Source organism: Homarus americanus, unplaced genomic scaffold (assembly GCF_018991925.1).
Source record: "Homarus americanus isolate GMGI-L3 unplaced genomic scaffold, GMGI_Hamer_2.0 scaffold74, whole genome shotgun sequence".
NCBI classification, from domain to species: Eukaryota; Metazoa; Arthropoda; class Malacostraca; order Decapoda; family Nephropidae; genus Homarus; species Homarus americanus.
Genome location: NW_024716951.1, coordinates 5,761,849 through 5,779,881, shown reverse-complemented (window position 1 = coordinate 5,779,881; position 18,033 = coordinate 5,761,849). Strand labels below are relative to the sequence as shown.

Here is an 18,033-nt window from a genome sequence, read left to right as displayed (position 1 = left end):
CTGGGGAATTCGCGGGGTCGGCTACTCAGCGACAAACAGCGGTTGTAGGGGAGAAATCCACTACAATACCATGTTACAATGTGTAAAATAAGGTAATGTATATATTTCTTGTGCTTAGTTATACTTCTAAATGTTAATGTATTTGTATTTTTTATGTAGTGTCAAAATAAAATTGTTGGAATGTTTTGGTTATTTTTTTATTCAGTATTATCGAAAAGTAATACAAATTACAATTGATAAAATACGAATCTAATGTAATCTCATATAACACTCTGAATGGTGTATAATGCAGTGTTTATTATTCAGAAATTTATAAAACTAATGACAGGAACAATGAAATTCACTGAGTATGAAGACTACTCTCATATAATCACTGTATCTGGGATCTTCGTTACCCCTCACCACACATTATATTATAGAAAATAGTAATATTACATAATGTTCTCGCAACCAATCACAACGCGAGCAGCTGAACCAATCAGCGTGTTCGGAAATCCAGTCAGCCTTGTAGGGGAGTCGTCTGGCAGCCACGCTCAGTCACCACACCACCACTCATCCTGTGGACAACTTCACTAGTGAGGGGAGACTCCAGACACGGGTTGGCTCTCAGCAACTTAACCAGTGAGTGTGCTTACCTCATTTGATAGTCTTCCTTGCTCCAGCTAGTGTGTGGATTCAGCGCTGTGTGTGTGTATAGATTCTAAGCTTCATTGATATATGACAAGAAAGTATAAGAGTAGGTGACGCCACAGGTTAGGCAATTGGAGATCCAATTACGGTACTATATTTTGTTGAGGACGACTTCTACTGTAATATAAATGTAGTTGCTTAATAAATAACCGTTAATTTTCTATTTCAATTGGTAACGACGTTTGTCACAGAGATGTGCATTTGTGAAAAAGAAGAGCTGAGATTGATGAATGTTTAGTTTTATTAGTTTATTTTTCTTAATGTGAACAGTTCTGCGATGATGTTAATGCAAAAATGCCAGAATCTTAAATAATTACGTTTACTGCTGAAGCATAAGTGCAACTGTTGTACTGTGTATTGTGTTTCATTGGCTTTTATGAATGCAATTAACAAAAAGATTACTGGTCCCTGCCCTTCGGCATTTCAACTTCCCCGAGTGGAGCGCCTGATAAAATTATATAATCGGAGTTGCCAATGCATAAAAATACTGTATGCTTATTACGTCATATTAGTCTTGGACAGGTCTCTGCTTTTCTTTATAACACTAATCGAAGTCTTATTCTTTACCAATATCACCGTTAAAGACAAATAATATAATAAAACGAAGTATTGTGTGGGGTTATGAGATATTGGTTCACACTCAGGATGGGATGGAGAAAGGAAACTCACAATGTGCTCTCTGTATACATGTTGTATTGGATGTACAATGCAGCTTGGTGCTGGGAAGGCAGCATGGTTAAAAGCGTGATGTAGAGAGAGCTGGTTGGTGAGGATGCCAGATTTTACAGATTGCCCACAAGGGCGGTCCGACTAATTACCCAAATGTAGCCGCAATGAAGTCAAATAATGGTCCCACATGAATAAATCGGACTGCCAACCACTTCTCGACTAGTATTTGGTGTCACAAAGTCACAAAAAATTGGAAAACTTACTTTAAACTGAGTTAATAGATTGCGTGCTTGTACCGAGGGAGTGAGTAATTCCCCAAATGTACCCAAATGTAGTCGCAATGAAGTCAAATGATGGTCCGACATAAATAAATCGGGCTGTGAATCACTTCTCGATTATTATTTGGTGTCATAAAGTCACAAAAAATTGGTAAACTTAATTTAATCTGAGTTGTGTTAGGTTAGGTTAGATTAGGTTAGGTTAGGTACATGCACTTGATCTATTAACTCAGATTAGATTAAGTTTACCAATTTTTTGTGACTTCGTGACACCAAATACTAGTCGAGAAGTGATTGGCAGTCCGATTTATTTATGTAGGACCATCATTTGACTTCATTGCGGCTACATTTGGGTAATTAGTCGGACCCCCATGAGGGGGCTAGTTTATTGGGCACCCCCTTACATCCTGTGCAAGGTGAAGCGCAGAAGCGTTTACAGTGCCCAACTGGGAAGCATGCGGAGTTCATGCTTGCCTTTATGACTCATGCATTAAGGGCGTAAAAGGCCTGAAGGGTCATGGGTTTTGTCAGCAAGTTACATAAAGTGACAATGATGAGTGTGGGGGGGGGGGAATTTTCGGTACAATTTATCTGTTTATGGCAAAGTGTGGCAGGTCCCTAATAATGTCAAGTGCCAGGCCTGTCACTAGGAGGAGGGATATCTGGTCAGGGAGGGAAGAGGTGCCACCCCTGTAGGGGGAGGTCATAGGGCAAATGAGGATGTGGTGAAAGAGGATGTGAGAGTCTGTTGACCACAAAGTTTACAAACAGTGCGGCCAGGCCCAGGGTTGCCAATGTACTAGGCGTGGCAAAGTACAGTGGGGGTGGAGGTGATATGGTGTGGTGGGGCAGGTACAGTAGGGGTGGAGGGAGGAACATAGGCATTGACAACATTGAGGGACACACCTTTTAGTGTAATTGTGATGGTGTGTGCGTCGACATGTCGGTGGGGTACAGGTAGCCGGGGGTGGTGGGGTTATGGTGATATTGGTTCACACTCAGGATGGGATGGAGAAAGGAAACTCACAATGTGCTCACTGTATACATATTGTATTGGATGTACAATGCAGCTTGGTGCTGGGTAGGTAACATGGTAATAAGTGTTTGTCGCTGAGTAGCCGACCCCGCGAATTCCCCGGTGTATGCCTCGTGGTCTAGGTCAACCAGCGCCGCCTTACATGACGGAGGTCAACTATTAAGCCACGCCTACCTCCGCTATATAAGACCTGACCTCGTGGTGACCTACCTCTCTTCTTCTAGCTACAGCCGCATCAAGCAACACCACCTCCTCCGTCGCTGCCTGGCGGCCCTTGCTCCCGCCGGCGAGCATGGCGACCTACAAGCTGTCCTCCTCTGAGCACCCTCACCAACCAGCTCTCTCTACTCAACGCTTGTAACCATGCTCCCTTCCCAGCACCAAGCTGCATTGTACATCCAATACAACATGTATACAGAGAGCACATTGTGAGTTTCCTGTCTCCATCTCCATCTCCATCCTGAGTCCAAACAAACATAACGTACCCCACATGGGCACGCGGCTTGAGGGACGCCAAGGTCGCTGGCGGGAGCGGCAGCCACCCGGCTGGCGCGGAGGAGGTGTTGCTTGCTGGTGGCACTGTGTAGAAAGAGAGGCTGGTCACAGCGGTGTCAGGCCTTATAAGGCGGGGGGAGGCGTGGGTAGATAGTTGACCCCTGCTCCGTGGGCGGCGCTGGAGGCGTAGGCTGGGGAATTCGAGAAGGTTCAGTGCTTGTAGGGGAGGAATCTACTACAATACTCCCCTTCCCCTCCGGGCGCGGTGGGAGGCTGGAGGTTGGCAGAGTTGCGTGCCACATGTGAGGCAAAACAGGCTGTGCATGCCACATGTGGGACATAACGGCGAGGGCGTAGATGAGCCGGCCGCTAGGGGGGGGGCAACTCTGTCTAGATACACGAGATCTGTGGGAGAAAAGAGAGAGAAGGAGGGTTGTGGAGGCGATGAATGTTGTGCTTTACTCGCGACAGGTACAGAGTCCTCAGATGCGCCTGCTGGGGTGTGTGGGCGTGGGTCAGGAGCAGGGGCTGCGTCAGCAGGAAGAGGGTCCATGACAGCAGCAGGGTCCACGACAGCAGCAGGGGGTACCTGAGGGAGAAAAGAGGTGGTGTGTGGGTCTGCGTCAGGAGCGGCAGGTGGTACTGCTGGGCTGGGGGCGGCGTCTGAGGCAGGACGGGTGTGTTGGGGTCGGTAGGACGTGGTGCTTGGGGCAAGAAGAGGAGCGGCTGTCTGCTTAGAGTAGCAGAGCTGCTCTAGGGTATCTAACCTGCGGTGTAGAGACAGTAGTTGTAGAGCCGATGAGAGCTGCCCCTGCGTGGATAAGCCAGTCTCCCATGTTGCTTGAAGACTGGGAGAGTGATCAGTTTCTCCTCCATCCTGTGTGAGTGCGAATCTCTGGGGGTCACCAATTGTGGTGTTATGAGATATTGGTTCACACTCAGGTTGAGATGGAGAAAGGAAACTCACAATGTGCTCACTGTATACATATTGTATTGGATGTACAATGCAGCTTGTTGCTGGATAGGCAGCATGGTAGCAAGCGTTGAGTAGAGAGAGCTGGTTGGTGAGGGTGCCCAGACTGAGGACACGCAGCTTGAGGGACGCCATGGTCGCCGGCGGGAGCGGGAGCCTGCAGGCTGGAGCGGAGGAGATGGTGTTGCTTGCTGGTGGCCGTGGGTAGAAAGAGGCTGGTCACAGCGGTGTCAGGTCTTATAAGGTGGGGGTAGGTGTGGGTTGATAGTTGACCCCCGCTCCGTCAGGCGGCACTGGAGGCGTAGGCTGGGGAATTTGAGAAGGTTCGGCTACTCAGCTACAAATGGCGCTTGTAGGGGAGGAATCCACTACAATTGTACCTTAGCCTTTGAAGTGCAGTAATGCATAATAATTAACCTCAGGAACTTCAATTATGAACTCTCTTGTGAAAGCTAAATTCATTTACCACATTGTGCAGTACCATTATTTTACTTAAATATTTTTTTTCCTTTCTTTATCCTACAGCACTATGGCTTGGCTGAGGGATGATTTCCTGTTGTGGGTGCCCAGAGTGTTTACCTACGTTGCTTTCTCTGCCATTGTGGCCATCACACTAGTATGGCTTTTTAAGAGGCAACAAAAGGTATGTTGTGGTGATTTTAGGGTAAATTTGCTTTGTCACACCGCTCACTTTTAGCAAGTAAAAAATATATTTTTCTCGTGTATTTGTGTGTGTTTAGACCGAATATGACCTTCATTTTTGGCGGAAATTAGCCCGGTTTTTTTTAGCGATTTTTTTTCGTTTGACGTTTTCCGAAAAAGTGGCTAAGCGACTAAAAAATACACAAAAAACACTAGAAAACAAAAACCTAGCCTAACCTGACTCTCACCATATGATGGAATCACCTATTTCTTACCTTATTGGCCTGGTTCTTGTTCGTCGTTGCACTCTGGGATTCTTACACAATGCCACATATGTTGATCTTTGCGATATTTACATTCAGTCTTGCTCCTAGTACACTTTACTGAGGTTGGAAGAACACCATGCGATCGAAAAAATGCTATAGTTTCTACGTTTTTTTTCCAAAAACTCGCAATCAGCTCCATATACTTTAAGTGACACCTATCGCAGACTTCCATGGTCGGAACTGAACTTGAATTTCAAAATATGAGAGACCCAAAATAAAACTCGATTTTGATTGGGCCAAATTTACTCTGAATTAAACCCAAAATAATTTTAATTGGTTCCAAAAGCAAAAACGCTTTTGATTGGCTGCGTGACGTGTACGGGTACACATGTGTGTCATAATTTATGAAGCAGACACGAGAGACAAGCAGTGTTGGGTGAGAGGCAGACGATAATGGCGGGAGGTTAATGGAAGAAAATAGAAATTTTTTTGGAAAAGCTATCTCCGTTATCATACATTTCCGCCGGTAATTTAATAGATGAAAATTATCTTATAATAAGACGTCTTATTCGAATATGATAATAGATTAGTGGTAGGAATGAACGGTGTGTAAACGCAATAATACCGATTTTAGATTTACCGTATTAAGGGTTTTCTGAGTTGGCACGATACTCTTTTTTGGAATCTGGGTGTATATGTTTTAAAAAGTCATTTCTACTGTAGTTAAAATTTGGGTTTACACTGAGTTTTAAGTCCGCAGATTGTGGACCACTGGACTGTCTGTAAATGTCTTCTTCACAATTATTCTAAATAACAGTATCAATTTAACTTTAAACAACTCTGCACCTACTATAGGTTTATATCGTTTAAGTTGGGGAGAGGAGAGTGCATTTTGTTTAGGTAATGTACCATTGTAATTTAGATTTCATTTTGATATCCAACTTTGTGCTCATGTTTTTCTTTTCATATCTGCTTAAGGTGACAAGCAAATAAATCACCTGAAGTTTCACCCCCAAGATTTTTTAACTAACCCCTAGATTATAACTTAACACTTTGAATGAGATGACCTGTTCCCTTGAGTACAGTGACAATTATATTCAGGGTGTCACCGTATTCAAGGGGTTAAGATTAACTACTTAATCTAACCCAACCTAACCCCACCCAACCCAACCCAACCCAACCCCTCAGGTAACATTAGGGTGTTTAATTATCAGGTGAACTAAGTTGGGAGGCTAATGTTCATGTGATTCAATTAAACATGTAATTTTTTTGATAATGCTGTGTAGAATTTTTATTTAATTTTTTCATTGTAATTTCTGTGTTATTATTTTGCTTTACACTAAATTGAAAATACCTGGACTAAACTGTCCTGTATTACAGTACTGGTACATTAAAAAAATTTAAGAAGCAAAAAATTGATACATTACATTGAAACTGTCTTAAGTTTCATGATGCATTTCTCACTGAACAGATTTGGCTTATAGAACAGATCCCAGGACCCAAGGGTCTGCCAATTCTTGGGAATGCATTAGATGTAAACGTGGAGCCTCGAGGTAAGTCAAGTCTAGTGATGTTAAACCTTCCCTCCTGACACACTGCCTCCTTCCCTCTGTACTCTTGTACTGTATAGTGCAATGAAGTTTATAATTCTAAATTCGTTACACAGTTTTAACAAAATAAGGGATAAATGAATGCAGATGTAGGTTAAATTGTAATTGATTACACTAGTTAAAATACAATACAGTATAGTATGTCTATTCCCATCACAGTATATTTAGTATGCAAATGCAACACATTCCTCACGACTGGTATATTACTGTACTTAGTTGGACCACTTGCCAACTGTGTATCAGGATTAATAACCTATCACTCAGGTGCAGATATAATATACTTTTTACTTTTACTTACTTTTATCCTCTTCACCACTGATCGGCTCGTTAGCCGCTTGGGCGATCGGTCACGTCACTCATTACTTTTCCTTTTCATTTAACCTCTTACCAAAAGATCGGCTCGCTAGCCGCCCGGGCGATTGGTCATGTCTCTGTCACGCACTGTTGGCAAATACTGGGCATGCACCGGCTCCTTAATGTACCTGAACCTGCTCCAGTGTTGGCCAAGTCTTGTCTTGAGAGAGCTCGCACTCGGTGCCGTCACAACACTCTCTGGTAGATTGTTCCAAGAGTTTACAATCCTCACTCCGAAAAAGTTTGCCCTCACAGTTTTCTGGACTTGCGGATTCTTCAATCTTGAGCTGTGACCCCTTGTGGGGCGAGCGTCCGCCAGCTCCAAGTAAGGACACTCGCCCCAGTAGTGCCCCCTGAGATGCTTATACACCTCAACTAGGTCACCCCTTGCCCGTCTGTAATATAAGCTAGACAAGTTCAGGCGCTCCAATCTCTCAGGGTAGCTGAGGTGCCGAATTGCAGGCACCAGTCTGGTGGCTCTCCTTTGAACATTTTCAACCAACTGACAGTCCCTAGCATATCTCGGGGACCAGACGGGGTGACAGTACTCCAGATGAGGAAGCACTTCACTCTTGAAGATCGTTACGAGGTGACGGACCTTCTAGATATCTGAACAACCTTTTTATAAGACCCAATAATTTATTTGCCTGGTTTACCTTCTTCTCGCAATGGCCCGAGAAATTCAGCTTATTGTCAACATACACACCTAGGTCCTTCTCACATTCAGTCTCAACTAGTGCAGTTTCTTCATCCCATTGGGACATACGATACGCCTCCTTACCGTTGGTACGCCCAAGGTGCATTCTCTTACACTTAGTGACATTGATTCTCAGCAGCCATTCCTTCGACCATTCCTGGAGTCCACAGAGGTCCTTCTGCAGCTCTTCACAATCAGCTTGGTTCTTAATTTCCCGACATAACTTAGCGTAATTGGCAAACATTTGTATGGAGGAGTGCACAACGTCAGGCATGTCATTTATTAAACAAACAAACAACAGCGGTCCCAATACACTGCCCTGTGGTACCCTACTTGTGACAGGTACGGATGACGATTTCGTGCCATTAATCACCACACACTGCTTGGGGTCATGTAGAAAGTCTTCTATCCATGCTAGGACATTTCCCCGAATTCCGTACCCTTCCAGTTTGATTTTCAGCCTTTCATGGGGTACACTGTCGAAAGCCTTGGCAAAATCTAGATAAATACCCTGTATTGTCGATATTACTATCCTGTTCCAGAATATGGGTCCAAATATCTAATACCTTGAGCAATTGTGTTAAGCAGGAGCGCCCCGGCATAAAACCGGGTTGGCAATCCTTTACAAGGTTGTTACGTATTAGATGTTCCATTGCGGCATCTCTGATAATACTCTCAAGTACTTTACATATTATGCTGGTTAGGCTCACCGGTCCATAGTTGTTCGTGGAGTGCCGATGGCCCTTCTTGAAGATAGGACTCACATAAGCCACTTTCCATTCACTGGGGACCATTTGTTCATCCAGGCATTTACAAAACAGGATCTTCAGTTACTAAGTTAAGCCTCATAAGTCACAGTCAGTCAGAATCAACATTACAAAGGAATCGACAAGCTGAGTGGCTCTAATTTTGAGGTTCAAGACTTCACAGAACACTGGGGTCACCACCACTGACAAGATTAGAAGAGGGATGTGGGTAAGGAGGGAGATGGGGAGAGTGTGTGAAGAAGTGAAAGTGTGTTAGAGTACCATGTGTGTTTGAGTACCACGTGCCCGAGTGGCTAACGAGCCGATCATTTGGTGAAGAGGACAAAGAAAAAGAAAAGTAACAGAGACGTGACCGATCGCCCAAGCGGCTAACGAGCCGATCAGTGGTGAAGAGGATAAAAGTAAGTAAAATTGTTGGAGTACTGGGTGTGAATTATTATTTATTGTACTGTTTTATATAAAATATTACTGTTAAGACATACTGTAAAGATATATGAATAATGTACTGTACTGTACAGTACTTCAAAATACTGCCTCTCATAACTCAAATACTATATTTTTATGGCTCAATATGTTCATAGGTACGTTGTTAACTACTTTATTAGTAAAATCTCTTAAGAATTACATAGGCACAATACATGTCACATTGCTGGTCAGTACTGGAATTATACCAGTACAGTATGCTGGTCCATCTACAGCAGCCAGCAGGACTAGTGGAATAGCTTCTATGAAACTTCTATATGAATGATTAAAATTGCAACCTTGGGAAAAATAGTGAACTTATCATACATGAGTAATAATTCAATTTCCCGCTTACAATGGTTTTTGACGTTAATGTGTACAGAATAATTTCTTTATGAGTAAGTTATCAAAGTAGTATTCATGATTTTTTTAAGAAATACAGTAATCATAATTGCAGTTGATTACATTATTGTACCCATGTAATTGACTCATGCTTGCAACATATCCTTGGCACTTGTAGTAAATAATTTGGTTTGCATTATTCATTTGCAACTTTATTCTTGTATTTAAATATTTTAACTTTTACTAAATGCTATAATAGAACAGTGTGTAATGAGGCTCAGGATACATGCACAGAAAACAACACACCAACTTCATACAGTAACTACCTGCTATGTAATATTTATTTTCCTAAGCTGTGGTAGAAAAGAACAGGACCCAATAAGCTACAGGTTAGGAATAACATGTACTGGTACTTTACAGTATTTACTCAACCAAATTATCTGACTACAGCTGTATCTCAGTTTGGATCCCTACACCATAAATACCACAGGTTACACATATACAATCTGTTGGTCATATAACTGTGAGACGTTAGTGATAAACTACTGTATTGTTTGTCACCGTGAGATTTTGTACTGTACAGCATTCCTTTCACCACTGCTTCCACTAAAGATGATTATTTTTTATCATAATGGATATACAGTACTGTATTACCTTTTGTGCAATTTACAGAATTTTTCCTGTTGGTATGTGAATATTGTGACTTCGGCAACATTGCAAGGATCTGGATTGGTCCATTGCCATATATTTTGGTATCAGAGGCCAAGAGTGCAGAGGTAATATTTGTCAACAGAGTGAGGTTCTGGTCTTGTGTTACACATCCTGGTTGTAACATATAATTTGGACACACAGAAAATCTTCATTGTTCATCCTACAGTCATTGTGCCAAACATTGTGTCTTAACTTCAAACATTCTACATCTGACAACTGATTCCATAAAAGGTCTTATCTTTTTTGATAGTGTACAGTTTGGCTTTGTGATACAGTACTGTATACAGTATATGTCCATGTACAGTATTCTTTGTCTTATAGAAGTACTGTACAAGGTACCATCATGTTTATGTTTACATTAGCATTCAGTTTGAATTTCTTTTTCTAAAATTTCTTTAAACAAAAATTTTGTGGATCATTTGGTAATGTTCATCACCTGTGTATTACTGTGGGATCATTATGTTTGAGCCCCTTGTATTACTTTTTAATTTTTGCAGTAATAAAGAATCGTTGTTTTTTGACATCACAGCAACATAAGATTAAATAAATACAGTTCAGTATATAAAAAAATATCACCCAGGTGTCCCATCTGCTGTAAATTTACATCAGTCACACTAGTTCTGGCGGCACTTACTCCTACTGCTGTCCTTCCTCATTATTTTCTGTCTAGACATTGTGTAAGCTTTCCTTAATACTGTAACTGTATCATATATTGGTTCTACAGCTTTAAATACTGTAATACACATTCACACTGTTCATCATCTCGTCATCAAAACATTATCTTGCTTATACAGTACAGTACTCTACTGTAATGTTCAAATTGAAGTTGTGATTCAGATAACCCAGTTTGTCCAGACTATCTCTCACTGCTCCTATTGTGACTACTTATTATTACATCTTAATATGTATATCAACAAGCTTAATTAATTTTTTAAAATTTTTATCCTCTTCACCACTGATCGTCTCGTTAGTCGTTTGGGTGATCGGTCACGTCTCTGTTACACACTGTTGGTAAGTACTGGGTATGCACCGGCTCCTGAATGTACCTGAACCTGCACCAGTGTTGGCCAAGTCTGATCTTGAAAGAGCTCACACTCGGTGCCATCACAACACTTTCTGGTAGATTGTTCCAAGAGTTCACAACTCTCTCGCTCCGAAAAAGTTTGCCCTCACAGTTTTCTGGACTTGCAGCTTCTTCAATCTTGAGCTGTGAGCCCTTGTGGGGCGTGCGTCCGCCAGTTCCAAGTAAGAACACTCAACTGAGTAGTGCCCCTTGAGATGCTTATACACCTCAATTAGGTCGCCCCTTGCCCGTCTGTAGTATAAGCTAGGCAAGTTCAGGCAATCTCTCAGGGTAGCTGAGGTGCCGAAGTGCAGGCACTAGTCTCGTGGCCCTCCTTTGAACATTTTCAACCAACTGACAGTCACCAGACGGGGTGACAGTACTCCAGATGAGGAAGCACTTCACTCTTGAAGATCGTTTCAAGGGACGGACCGTCTAGATATCTGAACAACCTTCTTATAAGACCCAATAATTTATTTTCCTGATTTACCTTCTTCTCGCAATGGCCCGAGAACTTCAGCTCATTGTCAACATACACACCCAGGTCCTTCTCACATACAGACTCAAATAGTTCAGTTTCTTCATCCCGTTGGGACATATGATACGCCTCCTTACCGTTGGTACGCCCCAGGTTTATCCTCGTGACATTGAATCTCAGCAGCCATTTCTTCGACCATTCTTGGAGCCCACAGAGGTCCTTCTGCAGTTCTTCACAGTCCGCTTGGTTCTTGATTTCCCGAAATAACTTGGCCTCATCGGCAAATATTTGTATGGAGGAGTGTACAACGTCAGGCACGTCATTTATGAAACAAACAAACAACAGCGGGCCCAATACACTGCCCTGTGGTACCCCACTTGTGACAGGTACGGATGACGATTTCGTGCCATTAATCACCACACACTGCTTGCTGTCATGTAGAAAGTCTTCTATCCACGCTATGACATTTCCCCGAATTCCATACCCTTCCCGTTTGATTTTCAGCTTTTCGTGGGGTACACCGTCGAAAGCCTTGGCAAAATCTAGGTAAATATTGTCAATATTACCACCCCGTTCCAGAATATGGGTCCAATATCCAATACCTTGAGCAATTGTGTTAAGCAGGAGCTCCCAGGCATAAAACCGGGTTGGCAATCCTTTACAAGGTTGTTACGTATTAGATGTTCCATTGCGGCATCTCTGATAATACTCTCAAGTACTTTACATATTATGCTGGTCAGGCTCACCGGTCTATAGTTGTCCGTGGAATGACGATCGCCCTTCTTGAAGATAGGACTCACATGAGCCACTTTCCATTCACTGGGGACCATTTGTTCATCCAGACATTTACAAAACAGGATCTTCAGGGGCTCGGCAAGCTCGTTGCACAACTCTTTTAGCACTCTAGGATGCACCATGTCAGGGCCGGGACTCTTATGAACTTTAGCTTTGACAGTTTATTTCTAATACCCTCTTCTGTGAACACAATGTAGGTCAGTGCTGTGTCGAACAGTCTGTCCTCAAACGCAGGAAGGTTAATCGCATCCTCTCTTGTGAACACCGAGGAAAAGAGGCTGTTCAATGCCTCAGCTTTATCCTGGTCAGAATCTGCGTAACTACCATCCAACAGCCTCACGTCTGATACTCTTACTCGCGTTTTTAATTTTGACTTTTCATAGCGGTAAAACGCCTTTGGGTTTGACTTGACCTCACTTGCAACCACCCTCTGGAACTCCTTTTCAGCCCTTCTACATTCTATCTTTGCTTGGTTTCTGACTCTTGCATACATCCTCCTGTCCTGCTCATCATTTGACCCAACCCACGTCTTGAATTTCTGGGTTTTCTTCTTAATTTTGTCAACCGCCACGTGGTTCATGTGTAGGGATCCCCTCATATTCCTAGAGGCACTGGGTTTGGTCTTGGGTATATATTTATCGATCAAATGGGTCACTTTACTAGTTATGATATTTTGTGTTCTTGTGCCTTAATGAGTCAGGCCAGTGGATACCCCTCATCTCTTCCCTCATCCCGTTGTAATTCCCCTTGTAATATTTGCACCTTGTCCTGGCCTTATCTTGAACTAGGTAACAGTTAAATCTGAATGACAACACTATATGGTGACTGGTGCCAACTGGGGCAAGGCGTTCCAGTTTGGCCACCATACCCTCCTCGTTTGTTATGACGAGGTCTAGTGGCTTGGGTGTTTGCTCCCCTCTGTAATGTGTCGGGTCTCTAACATGTTGGAACAGAAAATTATCTCTCAGAGTTTCTACAAAAAGAGTAGCAGGGTTATTCAAGTCATTTGGGGTGAACTCGTTTCTCCAGTCGATGTCACTATAGTTTAAGTCCCCCATGATAAGGAGGTGGCTAGGGTTGAGCATCGCTGCGGTGTTTATTAAGGCTCTTAAGTTCCTTTGATTTAGTGGGCCACAGTTTGGGGATCTGTAGATACACCCAACAATAAGTAAGTCCCCTCCCTTCCCTTTAGTTTAATTTTACACCACTTGGACTCTTCAAAAACATCCTCTCCCTGTACCCTCGCCTGGCTGGCTCTAAGGTCTTGCCTAGCATAGATAACCACTCCCCTCTTGCAAGTTTCTTGAGAAGATCATAGATGGAATGCATTACGTATTTTGTCAAGTCAATCATAATCAGTAGCAGTACTGGTTTATTGTATTAATAATTCTTAGATTCATTGGTTATTTGGAGAGCAGACTGGTCAACACCAAGGTGGGAGAAATATTGTCTATAATTGGTCATAAACACCGCATTCTGAACATGGGATTGGTCTCCTTGATTGTAGTATCGACTCTTGTGTATTTGAAATTTTCTCATGCTATAAGTAAAAATAGTCACTGAACATAAGAAAATAAGGAGTCTGCAATAGGCCGGTTGGCCTGTGCATGGCAGCTCCTGTCGAGAGTTACTACCACTCTCTATCATCCATGAATCTATCTAGCCTCCTTTTGAAACTTTCCAGAGTTCCCGCACTTACTACAAAGTTGCTAAGCTTGTTCCACTCGTCCACCACCCTATTTGTGAACCAGTTTCTTCCTATCTCCCTCCTAAACCTAAACTTATCCAACTTGAATCCGTTGCTCCGAGTCCTATCCTGCTTGGATATTATAAGAACTTTATCTATATCCCCTTCATTGATTCCTTTCACCCACTTAAATACTTCTATCATATCTCCCCGCACTCTTCGTCTTTCTAGGGAATGCAAGTTAAGTTTCTTTAACCTATCCTGATATGGAAGGCTTCTAAGTCCCGGAATCATTTTTGTCATTCTTCGCTGCACCGACTCTAGTGAATTTATATCCATTCTATAATAGGGGCACCAGAACTGAACCGCATAATCGAGGTGCGGCCTGACTAGCGCAAGATATAGTTGCAACAAGACCTCTGCACTCTTGTTACTTACACTTCTAGATATAAAACCCAATACTCTGTTTGCCTTATTTCGAACATTAACGCACTGTTTTCTAGGCCGTAGGTCCGGGCTTACAAGTACCCCTAGGTCTCTTTCACAAATCGACTTCTCTAGGTTGATGTTGTTAAGGCCGTATACATTATAAGTATTTGTTCTTCCAATATTAAGTACGCTGCACTTGCTGGTGTTGAATTTCATTTGCCATTTCTCAGACCACCCCTGAACCAAAGTGAGGCAAGAAGTGGAAAGTGAAGAGTTGTGAGCAGGATCAGATATAGGGAATGATGGGTGGTGGGCAGGACAGTAAAGGGAGGTGAACTGCCAAGAAATAAACAGTGAAGGGTGGTGTGTTGGGCAGGAGGTTGGCATGAAAGGGAAGAAGTTGAACAGTGAGGGGTGGTTGGAAGGGCAGGAAATGGTCAGTGATGAGTAATGGTTAGGCCAGGAGATGGGCAGTGAAAGATAATGGGTAAAGCACAAGGTACACCATACCCCTCCCATTTGGGACACTTACACCCCAGAGGGAGGAAGGTGTGCACCCTCACCCTCCCAACATTTACATTCTCACTCTGATATACCAGTACAGGTACCGGTAATAGGAAAAGTAAGATGAGACAAAGGTATAAAAATACCTGAATTTCCTTAAATGGTGGTAAGCATATACTGTACTGTATTGTACTGTACTTAGGTGTAGGAATGCTAGCAACTCCTTAAGCCAGGGGTCTCAAAATCATTTGCTATATATATATATACAGTGAATCCTCACTTTACGCGGTTAATTCAACCCACGGCGGCCCGCGTAAAGTGTACAACATAACATATGGGATTAATTGAAATAGAGACCGGCCCGACCCCCAAACTCCACTTTTTCAGACACAATACCTACGTTGTAGTAAAAATAACTTCTTAATTTTATGATGGTATGCACACACAATTAATAATTAAGAGAAATATCAATAATATCAGGTTTTTTAACACTTACATTAGTAGAAAAGATGGCCGGGCACACGGGGATGGGGGGTTGGTTCCGAGGCAGAGGGCAGATTATTGGCCCTCACCTGTATCACTTGTATCAATTGTATCACTATCCACCACAGAGGCTTGCAGGACCTCTTTGTCAAACCCCTCAAAGTCCATATAAGTCCATATCCTCACGATCATTATCACTATCACTGACTTGGGCCGGCTGTGGTGGGTGGCGGGTGAAGAACTCGGTAATGTTTTGATGACTGGGCGACCTTGTGCGCACCCTGCTCGCGCCGCTCTCCGCGTAAAAGGGTACACACACCGCGGAAAGTGAGCATTCCGATTTCGGCAGGGTAACGTGGAAACGCGTAAAGTGGGACCGCGTAAAGCTTTACGCGGTTTCACTTTCCGCGATTTCTCATTTACGCGGTGCCTCGCCAGAACCGAACTTTCACTTTCCGCGGTGCATCTACTCATATATGCGGGAAGCGGCACGGGCAGGATGCGCACAAGGTCACCCAGTCATCAAAACATTGCCGAGTTCTTCACCCGCCACCCACCACAGCTGGCCCAAGTCAGTGATAATGAGGATATGGACTTTAAGGGGTTTGACAAGAGGCCCAGCAAGCCTCTGTGGTAGATAGTGATACAATTGATTCAAGTGATACAGGTGAGGGCCAATAATCTGCCCTCTGCCTCGGAACCAACCTCCCATCCCCGTGTGCCGAGCCATCTTTTCTACTAATGTAAGTGTTAAAAACCTAATATTATTGATATTTCTCTTAAATATTAATTGTGTGCATACCATCATAAAATTAAGATGTTATTTTTACTACAACGTATGTACTGTGTTGGAAAAAGGGTAGTTTGGGGGTCGACCCAGTCTCTATTGGAATTAATCCCATATGTTCTGTTGTTCACTTTACGCGGTTTTCACTTTCCGCGGTACCCTGTGGGTTCAATTGACCTTGTAAATCGGGGTACTACTGTGTGTGTATATATATATATATATATATATATATATATATATATATATATATATATATATATATATATATATATATATATATATATATATATATATATATATATATATATATATATATATATATATATATATATATACACACAGTATATATATATATATATATATATATATATATATATATATATATATATATATATATATATATATATATATATATATATATATATATACACACACATAAAATCACACGGGAAAATGGAAACAACGGAGTACCTATATATATATATATATATTGCATACACTCATAATAATTTAATGATATTTATAAGTTGAAAGATAGTAGCATATACAGAAAACAATATTATCAAGTCTACAGGTAACTAGCATTTTAGCTACAGTGAAATAATACTGCGCTGTGCTCATGTCCAACTTATGCGTGAGCCTCCATCCTTCAGTTCCCAAGGTCATCTTAGTCAGGTTGCACTTAAATAAATTTCAACTTGGTTTTCAGCATGGTTATATGCAATACAATATTACATTATCTGAAAGAAAAATTACATAATCTATAAGCTGATTTGTGAGTGAGAAAGAAGTTTAATTGTACATGAGAGGGGCTTGCAGTGTGTGTCAGAAATGCCATTCATTTTATTGTTCTGTGATCTGTACTGTATTGACAATGACATTTCTGCAGGATAATATTTATGATGGCTGTCATTGTAACAGTTGTTTTAGAGGTTTTTCAGGCTGTAATTGGAGGAACCTCTATCATGCGTGGTGAGCTATGGAGGGTGTGGCTCGGTACTCATCCCATGATTATAATCAGCAAGTGCCACCATGCTGAGGTATTGCTTATAATATGCTCATATCTTGTTTCCTGACATGCCTTCATCAAATTATGCCTACTGCCTTGTTTACTGCTTTATTTCAGTTAATTGTACAGTATAGTATACAAAACAGGGATCTACCTCAGAATTTCCAGTAGTGTGTGAAAAATGGTGAAGGGCTGATGTACAAGGCCAATGTACAATTAAAATACAGTACTGTATAACACTAAATAAAACTCAAGGTGTAAGTTAAAATATCATGTTAAATTTGAGTACAACTGAGCCTCATGCCTTGGATAGACTTGGTAGATTATAAACAATGACCAAGAATTAGTTTTAGACTTCCATACTACAGTCCTCATTGATGCTCAGCACAACCTGACTCATTCAGACTGTCGTGCACATTGATCCAGTACTGTAATTACAAGCTAATAAAAGAGATATCATACTGGTTGATGAATGCTTTTACACATAGCTATAATGATGTGTGTGTGTGTGTGTGTAAAACTATTAAAGATTTTTAAATATATTACTTTGCATGATGAAGGTTTGTTTAAACTTATATCTAAATTTGAAACTCAAAACAAAAATAGGATGCTAGATCAGGATCAAGAATTAAAAAAAAAGTAAGGAAAATGAAGAAATTAAAATGTATTAGAATGTCAAAGATGAAATAGATACCAAGAGGAACCAAAATCACACATGTGGTGGTTTCAGGATTACAGTGATTACAATTGCAACTAATGTACAATTCAGGATGCTTTTTTACTTTTATCCTCTTCACCACTGATCG

The 18,033-nt window shown here is 41.8% G+C and overlaps 1 protein-coding gene across 5 annotated transcripts in view; it reads left to right on the top strand.

The window, feature by feature from the left end:
• LOC121858720 (cytochrome P450 4C1-like) overlaps positions 1 to 18,033 on the top strand; it is a 38,068-nt gene continuing 20,035 nt past the window's right edge. For 2 of the 5 annotated variants that reach the window (XM_042355331.1, XM_042355330.1), the window contains exons 1-4: positions 5 to 92; positions 470 to 621; positions 4,667 to 4,784; positions 6,521 to 6,602. In XM_042355331.1, the coding sequence (XP_042211265.1) occupies positions 4,671 to 4,784; positions 6,521 to 6,602 (196 nt within the window). In that variant the 5' untranslated portion in view covers positions 5 to 92; positions 470 to 621; positions 4,667 to 4,670. Of the gene's footprint in view, positions 93 to 469; positions 622 to 4,666; positions 4,785 to 6,520; positions 6,603 to 9,953; positions 10,058 to 17,148; positions 17,259 to 18,033 lie in introns of all 5 variants that reach the window. The other 3 variants (XM_042355333.1, XM_042355332.1, XM_042355334.1) reach the window with 3 other exon arrangements.